This window comes from Eurosta solidaginis, chromosome 1, assembly GCF_040869045.1.
Source record: "Eurosta solidaginis isolate ZX-2024a chromosome 1, ASM4086904v1, whole genome shotgun sequence".
In the NCBI taxonomy this organism is placed as follows: Eukaryota; Metazoa; Arthropoda; class Insecta; order Diptera; family Tephritidae; genus Eurosta; species Eurosta solidaginis.
The window spans coordinates 130549096-130568134 of record NC_090319.1 but is presented as its reverse complement, the minus strand read 5'-3'; the positions used below and the strand labels follow the sequence as shown (position 1 = coordinate 130568134).

Below are 19039 nucleotides of genomic sequence, written 5' to 3'. Positions count from 1 at the left end.
CAGTCTTCAGGGAGCTTAATCGATAGTCGTATATCCCTTTGGTCCTTGGCTAGGGCTTTGTGAAGCCTTGCCGCCTCTGGAACCTCCGAAATACCCTCACAAAATTTCCTGAAGACTTCTCTTTTAGCTTTTCTAATCTCTTTGTTATATGTTGTTAGATTCGCTGTGTATTGCTCCCAGTTTCCGGTGCGCCTCACTTGGTTGAAGAGTTTGCGCACGGTTTTCCCCATTTCCGAGAGTTTCCTCGACCACCAGGGAGTTTTATTTCCTGCGCCCTTGGTTTCTCGACAGCTAGAGTTAAACGCTTCAATAATGACACGGTTGAAGTTATTAACTCTGGTCTCTAATTCCATATAACTTGTTCCTCTCTTCCTACTATCTATAATAGAAAGATTTCCCTGTATTATATTCCTGAACATGTACCAGTTTGCGTTCCTGGGGTTTCCTTGGCTTGGTGGTCCTTCTATGGGTATAGCCCCGATAACGAACTGGATAATAATATGGCCCGACATTGAGGGTTCGGAGGAAACCCCCCATCCAGAGACCAGCTCATCAGCCAGATCGTTACCCAGGGTTATGTCCAGGACTTCTCTAGACGTAGTGATGAAGGTTGGTGAATTCCCAACGTTGTATATGCTTAGATCATTATAATAATAAATTCAAGAACGGACTCACCCCTCGAATTGGTGTCTGTGCTGTTCCATACCTCGTGGTGCGCATTCGCGGCGCATCCCATGATCAACGGTAATTTTGCCCATCTGCAATATTTCGTCAGTTTCTTCACACCCTCTGGAGGGACCTCATAGTTATCTCCCGCAAAGTAGGCCGCTGCAAAGACGATGCTCGTTGACTCTCCTTGAATTACCATCGTCGCCTGAACTGCTACGAGGTCTTGACTCATAAACTTTGTAATGCAGAAATAGTTAATGGAGTTGTTAAGCACTACACACGCTCTAGGTCTTTCCTGAGAAAGATCCCAAATTACCTTATTATTTCTCTCTTTTAGGCCTCTTACCTGACCCTTATACACCCAAGGTTCTTGGATGAGCGCTATGCCCAGATCTTCCGAGGCGAACCTGCGTGCTATTACTGCCGATGCAGGTTGATCTGGGCAACCTTTGTGTATGGGCCGGTCAGTGCTGAGGCCTTAACGGCTCGTCCTCACCAGACAGCCGCATGGTTTCTTCTCCTCTGTCCTCCAGCCCTAGGTCTTCTAAGTTTACACCTTCCAGTAGCTCCTCGGTTGATGGAGCTTGCGTAGGCTCTTGACCGGTAATTAACCCGGATGTTGAACCTGTGGCTGACGAGACACTGGGTGGGCACTGGTTGGATGTTGCTGTCCTGGAACGTGGGTTTGTTTCACACTGGCTGGGGCTTTTTGCTTCCAAGGTCTGACCGGGACGAAGCTGAACCGGTAGTTCACCTTAAAACTAGCTTCCTTTTTTTGTGAACGATGCCTCGTCAATTGCCATGTTTACCCGCAAGCCCCCCTCAGCACTGCTGCTGATTATACGCCGCATCCCAACATTTAAGAAGGCGTTCTGTGCCTTCAGCAGTTTAAGTGCGAATTCTTTATCACTACTTCTGGGGAGATACATGGTGACGGTATGCGTCGGCGGCTTATCATCCCCTTTCCTCGTAATAAGAGCAGGGCCCTCCCAACTATGTAGAGTTGGTGTGACTCTAGTCAGCCATTCGGCTGTCTCCTCATCCTTGCAGTCTACAAGGAGTAATCCTGGCCTAAAATATACGCCGCAGAAAGCCAGAGATTGCTTTCTCCACCCCTTCGATACCTCGATCATTATAGTGTCTTGCAGCCGCGTCAGCTCTTCCTGGCTCAAGACCTCCGCCGGGTATTGCTTTGGAAGCACCGCCATCCGTATGCCCTTTAACGCAGCCTTGCATTTTTGGCCTCCCTTGCGCAGTTGATGCACCAGGTGCTGGCAGCGGCGCATTTGTTCTTCTCGAGGTAGACGGTGTGGGGTAAGCCCTCTGTCCCCTGGTCTGTGTTGCGTCCTCCCGTCGTGCCTGGCCTCTTCTCCGGTTGTCAGTGGGAGCGCTTTGCTTCTCGTTACGGCTTCTTTGTTGATGCCCGCGGTTTTGTGACCCGCGGTGGTGCGATGCGTGCTCGCCTCTTGCCGTTTTCCTCTCACCCCGCCTTGATTTCCAGGCGGATGGGTGCTTCTTGCTCGGCCTCATGTGTTGCAGTGCCTTCCCGCGTGCACTGTCCGGAGTCCTTCCCTGCTTCAGGTATCGAAGGTACCACTTCTTTCCTGCTCCGCGTAGCCCGATTCTTCTTGGGTCGTCGAAGCCACCTGTCTCCCCCAGTTCGGGCCAGCTCGCACCATGGCGTTCTGTGCCTGATTCGTCGAACGACGATGACCTTGCTCTGGCCTTTGCACTTCTCTTTGGTGATCGTCTTCCACGTTCTAAACTCAACCTCTTTCCTTCTCCGTCACGGTCGGCTTCGTCGTCCCTTGACTTGGAACGTTTCTTTCCCCTGGATACTGGCGATCGTGCACTTCACTCAGGTGTCTCTTGGCCGCTGATTCCCTACTACTGTGGCGATGTCTCTCCCTTGAGGATGAGCGTTTGCGATTTTCCCGCTGCTCTTCCATCTCCTCTCGGGGTCTCCTTTGCCGGGTTTCGCAAGGGCTGTTGCTGGCTGCGCTTTTTGCCTCTGCCCGGCTTGGCCCATTGGTGGTGATTAACCCACCATGCTGTGGTTTGACGCTGCTCTCCGCTTTCGTGGTGCTCTGCCCACTGTGCTGCTGATTTTTGCTGGCTGTGTTATTCTTCACGGTGGTGATTAACCCACTGTGATGTTTGCCTTCGCTATTCGCCTTGGTGGTGCTCTGCCAACTCTGGTGCTGGTTTCTGACTGCCGTGTCCTTTTTGACCTTCTTGACTGTCTCGCTTCCGGACGTTTGGCCATCGTCGTCCCTGGCATGCTCCTCAAAGAGGGCAAGTTCATCCGCAGTCAGATTTAGGTGGCTCAGGGAGTAGGTTCTCTCGCCCTGCTTCTTTTCGGCGTTTATTGTTACCGCCACTCTTTGCGCTCAACTTGGTATCCCTCCCTTCAGTTTGTTTTATATGATTTTTGTTATTGTTTTTATTTGTGTTGGTATTCATCATCTTTTTCGTACGATCACAAGCCTGTCGTGGCAAGCGTGGTGATCTATTTTATTAAGTAGGGGAACTCGGTTCGTCCACCGCGGCAGAGCCCCTTGACGCGGTAAGGCCATAGTTACTCCCCAAGGCGGCCGGGTGTCAGGGAGGCGCCGTTATAATACAGCCGGTGTTGTAAACCTCCTGGCTGCAAACAGGTCCAAAGGGCACGGTGTCGCATAACTCCCTAGATTAGGAGGTGACAGTTCCTAGTTACCGCCGGCATGCGCGACGAATCAGTCGGATGTGAGTAGTGAGGCTGCTCCCATCCGGCCGGCTCGCAACATTGTGATCAGCGTTAACCCCTGCACCACTACAAGGTGCCTGTCCTCGCAGGGGTATCTAATGTAACGAAATCCTTAAGTCGCTTGCCGGCATCACTTAGAAAAGAGATAAAAAAATGCTTTAAACAACTTGCAAAGCAATCGGCCGGCCGCTCATGTGCTACGCGTCGAGTTTGGTCGCCTGACCAAAAAAGCACACACTGGAGAAGCCTGAAGGCCTGTCAAAATACTGCACTTAGTACTGCCACGGGATGTCTTCTTACGACCCCTGAACATCATCCTTATAGTGGGGCAAAAGAGCTGAACATGAAAGAGCATAATGCAATGCTGAATATACTGTTTTTGCTGAATTGTTACAAACCCGGGCATCGCAGCAAACAACTGCTTGATCTAGACCCGCCTCTAAGAGGGATAAGGAAATATCTGTCATTGCGATATGCCCATCACAATCACGACCACACATGTGTATAGGTTGCACGAGCCATCCAAACACCAAAACGGTGGGTTATTTTGACCGATATCCCTCTTTTCATTAGTAGCGAAGAAACTGTTCTACTCCTTTCCCACACCAAACTGTAGTTAAGTTCTTAAGCAAAGCAACAACTGCCGAGTCTGCTCTGATATGTATCATAAATACATATTCTTGTCTATACGCTTTTTATATATTTATTAACTTTTGAATGTTACAGATCGAGGTAAAAACTGGCGAAGAGAACGAGGAAGTTCTTTATGTACATCGTGCGAAATTATATCGTTATATGGACGGAGAATGGAAAGAGCGAGGAATAGGCGATGTCAAAATCTTACGCCACAAAGAAACGAATAAATTACGAATTGTTATGCGCCGTGATCAAGTCTTAAAGATTTGCCTCAATCATGTTTTGAATAAGGAAGTCGAGTACAAGTACAAAGATGATAAGTCTTGGCTATTTATTGTGTACGATTTTAGCGAGGACTCTGTTAAGTTGGAAAAATTCTCTTTGAGATTCAAGACTAAGGAGATAGCTCAGGGTTTCATGGATGCCGTCAATAGTGCTGTAGCTGGTATTGCGATAGAGGGCACCAGCAATAGTGTAACAAGTACCACATCAAATTTAACTAAAGATTTGGAAAAAGAAAATATATTTACAAAGTCAACAACCCCAAACATATTGGATGCAGACAGAGCGACGGCTGAAAAATTACAATTACCATATGAGTTTTTCATAACAAAACCCACGTGTGTAGGTTGTCGGGGTTGTGATTCAGATAAATTTGTTTTTTCCTCATCAGATAAGGCAACAACATTTGTTGATAATGAGGACTGCATAAATGTATTAAAACCATTGGAGTTGCCCTCATTGTCATTGCCCAAGAGCGATAGTACAAATCGTCCCCTGTTAAAACAAAGCGCTTTGTCGCCGATGATACTTTTGCCTGCTGCAGAAAGACTTGAACCTAGTAAAAGCAACAATATAGTTACACCTAAAACGACCGAAACTAATATTTTCTCAGGCTCTGGTGGGGTAAGCACCACGGCATTTAGTGCCGCTGCTGATAACACTGCTAGTGATTTTTCCTTTGCCGCTGCTATGAGCAATAACAACGAAAAAAAAACTGGAAGTTCTAGCGGAGGATTTTTATTCGGTAATAGCATTGTCGGCCGCAGTGGTTCGATATTTAGCGAAGGTACGTACTTTAAACCAATTAAGTAAGTATGAAATGATCCTATACTTTTTTGAAGGTCTTCGGCCTGAATATGGAGACAGAATTTTTAAATTGGTTCTGGTGATATATGTATATACAACCCAATTCTAAATACTCCCTCGGAATTTTGTTCTCGCGGATTTTTTTATTCCCGCGGAAAAATCCTTCAATTCTTTTCTCCTAGGGAGAACAATAATTGGGGAATAGGAATGCCGAATTTTCGAAGTCAGCTGTTTTGTCAATTGAAATTTCTTTGAGGATTTCTTATTTTGTTTAAAAAATTGTAAAGTTTAATTATTGTCGCGAATTTGCTTGAAATTAAGAAATAAAGTATAAACAATGCACAGTATTGCATTTCATATGGCATTCACTGACATGAGTAATGAATTGGTGCCTCAGCAACATCAACAGAGGAGCATCAGAAGAAGAAGACGGCGGGATAACACAAATCCGCTGGAGCTGCCTACTTCCATTCATGCAAAGAAATTTTCTGGCGGCTAAGTCGAATTGAATTCGACTTTCCCCTATGCCAAAATCTATTTAAGCCTTCTTAATAAATCTGGATGGCTGCATCAAATATACCATGAGCTCTTCCGTTGCTTATGATCCGGGGTGGACGTGAGCTTAGCACCTGCTAAGCGACCATATATGTATACGATAAGCGAGAGCACAATGGCTACTTCGTCAAAATCAACGACAGCTCTTTTAGGGGATTCAAGGGGTTGTGTAGCGCAATATATAGCTTCTCCAACCTAATTGTCAACCTCACCTTCGAGCGGCGAATCCCGTTTCACTAACAGACGAGGCTCTGGCGACCCCAAGCTCCTCATGGAACTTGGGGGTGGGGAGGGAGGGATGGCCTGAAGGTTTAATGTGGCCATATAAATCGTTCCCGAGATGGTCGGGCCAGCACCTTAATGGTGCTGTGTTACCGGAGCGTATCGGATCTGTATCCGACAAAGGACCATCACATCGATAACACTCCCCAAAGCCTTCGGGGAGTAACCTAATCGCTACAACAACAACAACAACAACAGCTCTTTTAGTTTGATTTCGATGGGCGTACAGTAAGGAAGTGTCGCACGCGCGCTTAAAGCAGAGTACCAAAGAGTGCGTGCGACACGTGCTCACCGTTCAAGCATTGAAATCAAACTAAATAAATAATTGATTTTGCTTCCGTGATCGCTACGCGTTCGTGTTTACTAACACATTCTCAATTTGGTAACCGTGTAAATGTAGTGGTGCCCACCGCTGCTTATGATATACTTTTCGACTTAAAATAAAGAATATTGTGGTAGAATGTACATGTTTCAACACAAATTTGTACATATAAGTGTTCTTTCTTAAAAGTACCAATTTGCCTTAACTATTTTGATGCATTTCTTTTAATTTAACAAGTGAAAAAACTCAGAAAATGGCAGAGAAACCCCTCTCACTCACATTCATAATACATACTCTACTTGTATAACCGGTTTCCGCCTTTCGAACATTGTTCAGAATAAGATGAAAGGGAGAAGTGAAAAAACTCACAAGAAATTTTTATTTAGAATACTAGGAATAGGAGAAGGGAAAACTCGCAAGGAATTTTTGTTTAGAATTGGGCTGATAATATATGATATATTATTACCTGAAAGTGCCAAGAAGTGTTTTTCTGCTATATTAATCTTACAATAAGGTTCACCACGAACCGAACATAAAAATTGTTCTTTGCCCAGTCCACAAGAAAGGGGATACTGCAATCTGCGCCAACTATCGCGGAATCAGCCTTCTTAATATCGCATATAACGTCCTGTCAAGTGAGTTGTGCGAAAGATTGAAGCTGGCCTTGAATCGGCTGATTTTACCCCATCAGTGCGGCCCCAGACCTGGTAAATCTACCATCAACCAGATTTTCACAATGCGCCAAATCTTGGAAAACCCCTTAAAAAAGGATCGACACACATACCTCTTCGTCGATCTTAAAGCCGCCTTTGACTGCACGAAAAAGAGCTGCCTATATGCCGCTATGTTTAAATTTGGTTTCCACGCAAAACTTATACGGCTGAACAAAATGAAGTTGAGCAACAACACTATCAGCTCAGTCAGAGTTGGGAAGTACCTATCCGACCCGTTCGAAACTAAGCGAGGTTTCAGAGGAGGTGAGCCCCTATCGTGCGATTTATTTAATTGGATGCTGGAGAATATTATACTAGCTGCAGAACTATATTATACTAGCTGCAGAACTTAACCTCTCTGGAACAATATTCTATAAAAGCGTGCAGTTACTGGCGTATGCTGACTTCATAAGTTCTGCTAGTTCCAAACTGGAAAAAGAAGCGGAAAGGATGCGTTTGATGATGAATGAGGGCAAAATGAAGTACTGCTGTCATCGAGCAAAGAGTCAGCGCTTCACAAGGCAGTCGGTTCTATGTACCGGAGCGACTCGGGATGTTTCCCGACTAAGGACTGTCATTTCAGTGTAACCCCATTCAATTTGTTGCGTCCATCCCTTAATCTGTCATCCTCCCAGCAGCTCCTTGCAGCGGGACTGCTCCGGGAAGGTATCGAACCCAATCCGCATCCGTCTCCTGACCCAGGTCCTGACAAATGGTTTTGCTGCGTCTGCCGGAAAAGAATATTTTTAGGACGGTCATACTTTTGTCAGTGTGTCTCGTGCAAGGGATGGTTGCATTGGATAGGTTGTTCTGGGCTAGATCCCAAAACACAACGTCCTCGTAAATTTTGTAAATCTTTTGTGGCTCCTTGCTGTTCACTACCTTCCAGCAGCTCTGCTGCTCAGCAAGCCACAACAAGTACTCGCCCCACGGCGCCAGCAACTCATACGGCCGCTCCCACTCATAACTACAATCTCCGTAGTAGAGTCGGTAGCAATTCCGAGCATCAGCCCCTGCCCCCGTCTTCTCCCCCCCTCTTTTGCGACAGCAATCGTGTAGGTCAGGGAAACATACTCTTAGTCCCTGCCTCCGTTTGCCAGCACTGAATATATATGTTGGCGACATCCGCCTAATGGAGCTCCTGCCTTGTACGGTGCCACTTTCTTAGATGTTCTGGTCTCCGCGAGGGCAACCCCCCGACGGGTTTTCTTTGCGCCATGTTGCCAGGCCGAAAACCCAAATACACCGGGTACCCCAATGCTTACCCAAGGACGTCCAGTCCCAGGACCGCAACAGCAGTTGCGTCCTAGCCTTTCACACGCCAGGCGTAGTCACCCGTCACTTACTTCCAGAGTGACGACGTCTCCCCTGTTGCACTTCAGAATTCTGCAGTTAAACTGTAATGAATTAACTAGGAAGATCACGGAGGTAGTCGATTTCATGAAGCGGCACAACATCCGCATTGCTGCGATTCAAGAGACTAAACTCACAGCAAGATCTACTCTACAGACCTGTTCTGGGTATAATGTCGAGAGCGGAAAAGGAGGCGGCCTCACGTTTATCATACACCACTCAGTGTAATATCATATATTTGATCCCGACATCGGCCGCAGGAACAGTGTCTTAGAACGTCAAGACTTATCTGTCCGGTCAGGCGATGCAAACCTAGAAATCATCAACATCTACATCCCTCCTGCCACCTGTTGCCCCAGTGGTTACCGCCCTAAAATGGGCACCTTACTCACTGGCAACAATCACATTATCTTAGGCGATTTCAATGCCCATCACGATCTATGGCATTGAAACTTGCAGGCAGACATTTGTGGTGAGATGTTGGCGGATGGAATAGAAGAAACGACGTTCTGCGCTATAAACGGAGACGCCCCCACACGTATGGTAGGAAGCAGTCATAGTTCGCCGGATATATCAATCGTTGTAGGGTTATATTTATATTCAACTTTAAATGTACCTACTTTAAATAAATTGAATTTTTGTTCTTGTTAATTTTTTTTTATATTTCAATTTTGAAATGATTGTTTCAAAAATTTTCATTCAGATATATATTTTTAAAAGGAATTGTTAGCATACATTTAGGAGTTAATATTAAAAGATATTTTATATAAAAATAAATAGTGGTATATTTATTGCATACTACATTGGCGATCAGCCAGGCCTTTTTAAAAAAACTACAGCAGGAAGAAAAACGCTCATCGTTAATTAAAAACTAAGGATCACGCTGATTTGTTGGAAGCTTCTAAAAATCTCTATTGGAATAATCAAAAATCGAAGCTAAAACAATGCTGTCTTATGTTGCGAATAATGAAAGCGGAGAATCTAATATATCAATTTATTAAGTGATCGAGTCTATTGAATCAACTAATACAAGAGTTTATATGTAGCAGTTTATTTTCATTCCCAGCATTTGGCAACGGCAAATTATTCATCTATACAAAAAGCTGAAATGAACGCAGCCAAGCATTAGAAAATTAGCGTGATTTATTCCCTCAATTGGATCATCAAAAATGTGTTATTGCAAAAAGTATTAAAAAGCAAAAATTAGATACAAACAATAAACAGTGCGGTTTATTAATAACATCCTGTATATAATTAAAATAATTAAAAAATAAAATCTAAATTTATCTAAAAGATTAATTTAAAATAAAGAGCAGAAAATTTACAAATGCTCAGAGCAATTACTTGTTAATATTTTTGAGATACTGAACGCGGAATATATTAAAGCTAGAAAGCAACCAAGCAAACATTAAGCAATAACACCACAAAATGGTGTAAGAAAACAAGCAGCAACAAAAATAACTACAATAGAAAGCAGGAACAAACAACAACAAATGTAATAGGAACAACAGCTCACTTGCGAGTGCAGAGAACGTGTGGAAAAGGAAGTTAAGAATTTGTTATGAAATTTTGGATCTTCTGGACAAACATATTATTTCGAAATAAGTAAAAAATATACAATTGCGACAAATATTTGGTGAGCTGTATCTAGCATTAATATTATTTATATGTATATGTATCAAAATAGATTAAACATTTTGGTTTTGTAAACGCTCCTTTCCGGACATTTTTATTTCTTCCTATAATATAATTTTTGTAATTATTTTTATTTACAATGTTTCATTCACCATCAAGTAATACACGTACATCTACACCACGAAATCAAGTAAACGATTCGCTTATTGATTTGGATAATAAAAATTATCAAAATGATTTATCCAATCCATATACGAATCAAAATAACGAAATTTTTGCTACTTCGGTAAAACTTCCCCAATTTTGGACTAATTGCCCTGAAGCATGGTTCATCCATTCTGAAATGCAATTTAGTCGAAAGAACATTACTCAGGAAGGGACAAAATATGAATATGTCATAACTGCACTTCCGCAGGATGTAATTATGACAATTCTTGATTTTATTCAAAATCCTCCTGAAGATGACAAATTTTCTGCATTAAAGAAGATTTTAATTGAACGGCACTCATTAAGTGAGAATGCCTAGTTAGATCGAGTGTTATCCGATTCAGAAATGGGAGATCGTAAACCTTCTGAGTTTTATCGGTCTCTACGGTACGACATACGGTAAAAAACTTTTAAATATTAATTTAGGACTGCGTCGCGAATTTCCGTTCACGTTTTTAATAGCAGATATAGCCAAACCAATTATCGTTTGTTGTTGCTGTTGTAGCGATAAGGTTGCTCCCCGAAGGCTTTGGGGAGTGTTATCGATGTGATGGTCCTTTGCCGGATACAGATCCGGTACGCTCCGGTACCACAGCACCATTAAGGTGCTAGCCCGATCATCTCGGGAACGATTTATGTGGCCAAATAAAACCTTCAGGCCATTCCCTCCCTCCCCACCCCAAGTTCCATGAGGAGCTTGGGGTCGCCAGAGCCTCGTCTGTTAGTGAAACAGGATTCGCCGCGGATAGGTGAGGTTGACAATTAGGTTTGGAGAAGCTATATATTGCGCTGGCAACCTGAAGGTAAAGACAGGGATATGTAGGCCTTCTAATTCAGCGGTAGCATCTCCTTTGCATCTTGTACCCAAGAATAAGTTAAATGACTGGCGTCCTTGTGGAGATTTTAGAAGATTAAACGTTGTAACAGTCCCTGATCGTTATCCTTTGCCCCATGTTCATGACTTCAACAACATGAATCTCAAAAATAAGAAAGTATTTTCGAAGCTAGATTTGGTAAGAGCTTATCACCAAATTCCAATGGCAGAAGAGGATATCTATAAAACTGCAATCACTACACCTTTGGCATGTTTGAATTTGTACGAATGCCTTTCGAGCTTAGAAACTCCGCGCAAACTTTTCAACGATTTATTAATGAAGAAGTTAATGATTTAGACTTTGTTTTTACATATATTGATGATCTCTTAGTGGCAAGCGAAAATGGTGAACAACATTTCAAAGATCTTCGCGTATTATTTCGACGCCTCACGAAGTACGGTTTAAATATAAAACCAAGTAAATGTACTTAACAAATGTTGACTTTTTAGGACATAATATTTCTGAAACGAGAATTAGGCCCTCGGAAGAAAAAGTTTTAGCCATTCGAAATTTTGATCGTCCAAAATCTATTAAGCAGACACAAAAATTTATTGGTATGGTTAATTATTACCATCGATATATACCAATATTAGCAGAGTTTACGACAGTTATCTATGATTTAATTAATAGAACAAATAAGCAGACAAGATTTTAATTTGGGACGATACATCTAATAAAGCTTTCGAATGCATTAAAGAAAAGTTTGCATCTGCGATATTGTTAAATCATTTTAACAAAGATGCAAAACTTTCTTTAATGTAGATGCATCCAATACGGCAATAGGTGGTGTCATACATCAAGCGTTTAATAATAAATCGGAACCAATTAATTCTTTTCAAAGAAATTGTCTCCATCCGAAATTGAATATAGTGCATTTGATAGGGAACTATTAGCTATTTATTTGAACATTAAACATTTTCGTTACCTTCTAGAAGGACGTCAATTTACAGTTTTCACATATCACAAGCCTCTATTATTTGCTTTAAATTCAAAAACAGAACGCAGTCCAAGACAAACTAGACATATGGAGTTCATTGCGCAATTTACGAACGACATTAGGTATATTAAAGGACAAAAAATGTTGTAGCTGATACATTATCTCGTGCGTTTGAAGTAGAAGCGATTAATAATTTGGACATTAATTTAAAAAATTTAAAAAGTGAACAACAACAAGACAGTGAATTAGGCAAACTTACCTCAGGGCAAACATTTTTAAATTTGAAACTAATAAAAATTCCTGTTAACTTTAATATATGGTGCGAAGTGTCAGGAGAAAAGCCTTGGCCACTCATTCCAAACAATTGAAGAAAAATAATATTTGATATGTTACATGGGATTTCACATCCTGGTAGTAGAGCTACACGTCGTTTGATAATTAAGAAATATTTTTCGCCAAAAATAAATAAAGACATCAATACTTGGTCCAAAGAATGTATAAGTTGTCAAAAATCTAAAGTATATCGTCATGCAAAATCTCCAGTTGTGAAAATTCCAATTTCAAAAACTAGATTTGAACACATTCACTTAGATATTGTTGGACCCTTGCCTGTTTCAAAGGAATATCGTTACATATTAACTATAATTGATAGATTTACACGTTGGATAGAGGCATTCGCGCTAAGAGATATTTCTGCAGTTACGGTTGTAAATAAATTTTTTAAGGAATATATTTCACGTTTTGGGGGTTCCATTGGAAATAACAACGGATCAGGGATCTCAGTTTACTTCAAACTTGTTTTTAGAATTAACGAAACTTCTTGGAAGTCATCAAATAACGACTTCTTCCTATCATCCTCAAACTAATGGAATGATAGAACGTTTCCATAGACAGCTTAAATCTTCAATAATGGCTAGGAATGGGTCCAGGGATTGGTTATCAATAGTGCTTATGGGTTTGCGATCGATTTTTAAGGAAGATATTTCAGCAACACCAGCTGAAATGGGTTATGGCCAATATTTAAGATTACCTGGTGAATTATTTGTTTCAACTACAGAGAATGTAACTTCAGCGGATGTTTTAAGTAGTTTTCGTGAACATTTTAAAAATTTTAAATCAAATTTGGAACATCATCAAAATTCCAGCGGTATTTTTGTTCCAAAAGATTTAAAAGATTGTCATTTTGTTTTTGTACGTGTAATAAACAAACATTCCTTGCAGCATCCGTATGAAGGTCCTTATAGAGTTATTGAAAAAGATATTAAAAACTTTAAAATTGAGATAAATAATGAAATTAAATATATTCCTATTGATTGTTTAAAATCAGCAATGATTGATAAAATATATATTCCTAAAACAAAAACAAAAAAGAAAGTTACTTTTAATTTATTTAACGTAAAATTTCCGGAAGGGGGAGTATTGTAGGGTTATATTTATATTATACTTTAAATATACCTACTGTTTGTCTACACAAACAAAATAATATGCCGGTTCGACCTCACGGCAACTCGAAAAAAAAATGAAAAGAGCGAAACAAAGAAATGAAACAAAGGAATTAGTAAAATATGATATAAAAAATGGTTAGGTTTATTGAAGAAAAGGAAACCGCAAATATGAAGATATATGCGAAAAGGTGTATATGTTACCTTAGCCTTGAAATGCTGCTGTGGAACGCTGTCTCAACTGCTGTCGTAAGTAGAAGACTATATCTCTGCAGTTGAGCGCAGCGTTAACGAACCCTAACTTCGAAAGAGAACCACCGGTAGATTTCCAATCACAGTGCAGCTTTGTGGCGAACAGCTGTGAATGAAGAAACACCAGTGGTTCCCAACTATTGAAGGCGTTTGGCTTCAACATTGCCGCCGGCCTTGCAACACGTAGGGGTTGCAACAAATAATTCAAAAGCCAAGCACCATAAAGATTTCCAAACTAAAACTAAAATTCATTAAATGCGTGTAAAGTAATAAATTGTTGAGTTTTCTTTAATATGTACTGTGCTTTATTATAGTTAAATCTAATTCATATTCATATTTTATAACTTCAAATTTACTGCCCCGTAGGGGTTATAATGTAACGGCGACTTACTTATGTATATGATTAATTACCAAGCTAGTATAATTCATATATTAAGTTCGATTCAATTGAATACTTAAACCGATGAGGAAATTTAAGTGTACGAAACGGTACCCATTAGGGGGTCGCTGTGCCTGAAGGGACACCCGGGCCGGATAGGACCCACGCGAACGCGGAAGACGCGAAACGGTACCCATTAAGGGGTCGCTGTGCCTTAAAGGACACATGGGCCAGAAAGGACCCATCCGAACACGGAATTTTGGGCTGTCGGATAGCCTGGATACTTTACAATTTTGGTTTTAATAATTTTGTGATATACATCCCTCCTAGAATCACGGCTACTGCGGAAGATGTGTGAAACCCGGGATCTGCCAACGTCATATTGACAAACTTATCACATGTGGCTTGGCTGAGATGGCGAGTCGGGGTCTTGAGCTCGAACTCCGGCATGACTCTTGCTGGCAACGTGAATCGAATATGCGAGTCGTTTGATGAGCTGATATAGAGCTTGCACATATCAATATGTGCAACCGGCACCGTCGGTATACGAAGACGGCGCACCAATGAATTGCACACTTTGCTCGTGGGTGAGCAAGAGTGGAGAAGATCTCGGGTCAGGACCTTTCGTTGCCCTATATGTATATAAATGGCGACTGTTGGCAGAACCGTGATCGTTCCGGACAGCTGTGTGTGGATCGGGGGGAGTTCACGGCGAGAGGTTACACGAGTTCTGGAGTGTAGAAGCGAATGATGCTTCTCACCACAAAAATGGCATGTTCCCGTGCTTTTGCAGTTTTTTGTTATATGCGAATGCGCTAAGCATCGCGAGCATAACGGTGTAACAATACCAAACGTAGTCGGCGTTCAAAGCTTGCGTCGATAAATCTTTTACAGAATCGAAGAGGGTGTGATCGATCACAAACTCTGCATTTGAGCGTATAGCTTCGTTTGTTGGGGCCTGGCAATTTCTTCGCTGATGTTGACGTGTTCATTGCCGCCTGCTCAGTGTTGGCCGATGGGTCCGTTGTTGCTCGTTCAATGCTTGTCGATGTTTCCACTGGTGCCGCTGCATTGGGGGTGGGGTCGGTGAACATTCAATGAGTGCTGCATCCATATTGTAAAGCTAAGGAATTAAAAGAGATGATAAACGCTAAAGGTTAGTTTGGTAAAACAACTAACTTTATAATGGGGCGCGTTATCATTCCCTTTTAGGTGCGAATGTCTGCCACTCGAACTCTTTTATCAGTTCCATGGTATATATTGGTGACCCTACCCAAGCGCCATTCACTAGGTGGAAGATTTTCATGGCGAACTACAACTAGGTCATCGATGGCAATATCTTTTTGAGGGGACTTCCATTTATGACGTTTGTGAAGCTCCTTTAAGTATTCCCCCTTCCAGCGAAGCGAATGTTGTTGACTAAGAGCCTTAAGTTTTTGCCATCGGTTGATTAATGATATTGGGTTTGTTTCGATTGATGGTTCCGGTGGGGCGAGTATTGGCCCCCCAGTTAGAAAATGACCTGGAGTAAGAGCTGCACAATCAGCAGGGTCGTTGCAATTAGGTGATATCGGTCTTGAATTTAGACAGGCTTCGATGCGACAAAGAAGGGTTTGAAATTCTTCAAAGCTGAATTTCTGAGAAGCAGCGGTACGACGAAGATGGAATTTTAAACTTTTAACCCCTGCTTCCCAGAGACCACCCATATGAGGAGCGCCTGCCGGGATAAAATACCAGGAGACTTCTTGAAGGCTATATTGATTGCACACAGACTCTTGAGTTGTGGTAATGAATTTTTTAAAGTCCCTTTTAAGAACGGTGGATGCGCCTACAAAGTTAGTTCCATTATCCGAAAAGATATTTTTTGGACAGCTTCTTCTAGCAATGAACCTTGAAAATGCGCCTAGAAAGGTTTCTGTTGAAAGATCGCTGGCAGCTTCTAAGTGAATCGCTTTCGTAGAAAAGCATACAAAAACACAAGCGTAACCTTTAGTAATCTTGTAAGATCTTCCCGAAAAGCTCTTAATGTCGAATGGACCGGCGAAATCTACACCTGTATTTTCAAAGGGTCTGGAAAGTACCGTCCGTTCTTCCGGGAGAGCCGCCATAATTTGACATTGATTTTGTTTTCTGTGTATAACACATGGTTTACAATTATGAATAACAGTCTTTATGAGATTTTTGGCTTTCGGAATCCAATATTGTTGGCGCAGTAACCGAAATACCAATTGATTTCCGCCATGAAGAGAGCCCTTGTGAGTAAGTTCTACTAACAACTTTGCGAAATAACAACTATAGGGCAAAATAATCGGACGCTTTTCGTCTTCAGACAACATCTGCGAATTTGTCAGTCGGCCGTTTGCTCGAATTACACCATGAATATCGAGGAATGGGTTTAAGGAGAGAATTTTACTCTTTGACGATATTGCAATTTTAGCGGTAAAATTCTTGTATTCCTCTGGAAAGTGATTCATCTGTGCGAGTATTTATTTATTTATTTATTTATTTATTTATTCAGTCTATGAAGATACAGGTCTTACAGACTGCCAATAATGGTAGATACAAAAAATATTAACACAAAGATAACAAAATATACATGTAAATATATAGTTTACAATAAATAATAAGTTCTTATAACAAACAATTTAAAAACAATTAAATAGCTGACTTTAAAGTATTTATAAAAGCGTCCCTACACATAGAAAAATCAAGCTCAATAGAAGATGAAATCTTATTGAATTCGTTCAGGGCACGTGCAATTGGCGCATTCCTTCCATAATTGGTTCTAATATTGATACCATAAAACGGGCAAACATTACGAAGATCCCTCCTTGGAACATTAAAATTAATTTCTACAAGAAGGTCAGCGCAGTCTACATCTCCGTGGATAATGCCAAACAAGAAAGTCAAGGAGAGAATAGATCTCCTGGCTTCCAGGGATTTAAGATTCAAAAGAAGTAAACGAGCAGTATATGGAGGAAGAGGGTAAGTAAACCTTAATGACCGTAAAGCATACTTAAGAAAAATTTTCTGAACTCGCTCAAGCCTGTTGATTGAGAATTCTTGGAAAGGTCTCCAAATGATGGTAGCATACTCAAGATGAGAACGCACGAATGAGGAGTAGAGTACTTTTAAAGTATACGGGTCAGAAAACTCCGAACTATTACGCCGAATGAAGCCTAGCATAGCATAGGCCTTGGCAACGATGCAATCAATATGGTTCACGAACATAAATTTTGTATCAAATACAACCCCAAGATCTTTGATTTTTTCAACAGTCTGCAACGTACTGTTAGCGATACTAAACGAACTGTTGAGATTTGAACGAGATTTTGAGTAGGTTACGTGGAAGCATTTATTTATATTTAATGAAAGATGAGATCTAATGCACCATGAGTAAAGTTTATCAATATCAGCTTGAAGATTAATCATATCGTTTGCGGAACTTACAACAGAGTAAACTTTGAGATCATCGGCGTACAACAGAAATCTAGCATAGGAGAAGCATGAGCTAATGTCATTGATGAATAAGATAAAAAGCAATGGTCCCAAAATACTACCCTGCGGGACGCCCGATGTCGCCAAAAAGGGATCTGATGATACCCCATCAATAGAGACGGCACACCATCTATTACTTAGATATGATTTTAGCCACTGCAAAAAGGTTGAATGAAAGCCAAGGCAGTACAGTTTGTGAATTAGAACATCATGCGATACCTTATCAAAAGCTTTGGAAAAGTCGGTATAAATACAGTCGACCTGAAGACCAGATGAAAAGGCAGAGATACAATATTCACTGAACTCCACAAGATTGGAAACGGTAGAGCGACCAGAAACAAACCCATGCTGTCTCGGACAGATCAAGTGCTTCACTGAAAAATAAATCTTTTCCTTGACAACGCACTCAAATAGCTTAGAAACGGTGGAAAGCTTTGAAATTGGCCTGTAATTGCAGACATCAGTCTTACTGCCAGATTTATAAATAGGAGTTATCGAGGCGAATTTCCAAGCATCAATAAACTCACCAAAGCTAAGTGATAAATTGAACATGATCTCTAACGGGACAACTAGGGAAGTGCATCCTTTTAGCAAGGCAGCCGAGAGACCATCAATGTCAGCTTTAGTAGAGTTGCTCAGTTTCGAGATGCCACTGAAGATATCTTCAGATGAAATTGACATTGAACCAAAATTTATGGATGAATAAATTTCAGACGAGAAGTCAGACGAGGGACTAGCATCATTATTAGCAAAATTAGAACTAAAAAAATCAGCAAACGCGTTAGCCACATTGTGGGGAGTGTTAGCAGGTCTGTCATTGTAGAAGACGGTGGCAGGCACCGAGGAGCGAGATTTCTTCGACTTAACGTAATTCCAGAATGCTTTCGGGTTAGACTTTATATTCGTCTCAAAGCTTGTAATGTAGTTCCTGTAAAGAAACTTCTCTAGACAGTTGAAATCCTTCACATAATGTTTATATTTGGTAAGAAATAACGGGTTTTTGGTTCTTTTAAACTTTTTGAAGAACTTGTTTCTTAAATTCTTCAACTTTTTTAACCTTGTTGTGTACCATGGTAACCTATATGGTTTCCTTTTCGCAACTGGTACATTCCTCGTACACAGATCAAAGAGAGTCAACTTAAATATTTCAAAGCAATGACCAACATCAGAGATGGAAAGCAAATTGGCCCAGTCTATTTCAGCTAGATCCTGATCGAGTCTAGAAAAATCACACTTCGAAAAGTTAAATGAAAAATCATTAATTAAAGAGCGAGCTCCAAACTCATAAAATTCGAGTTTAAGAATTAGAGCAGAATGGTGCATATCCGTCGGAGCGAATGGCGCATGGCACTCAGAAAGATTAGAATTTATGTCATTACTAATAAAAATTAGATCTAATATTCTATCGAGCCTGTTTTTGAAACTATTGATTTGATGCAAATTTAGACT

At 41.2% G+C, this 19039-nt stretch overlaps 1 protein-coding gene across 1 annotated transcript in view; it reads left to right on the top strand.

The window, feature by feature from the left end:
* Nup358 (Nucleoporin 358kD) overlaps positions 1 to 19039 on the top strand; it is a 233915-nt gene that overhangs the window by 195003 nt on the left and 19873 nt on the right. The window contains exon 5 of the mRNA XM_067759833.1: positions 4142 to 5120. Coding sequence (XP_067615934.1) covers positions 4142 to 5120 — 979 coding nt within the window. The remainder of the gene's footprint in view (positions 1 to 4141; positions 5121 to 19039) is intronic.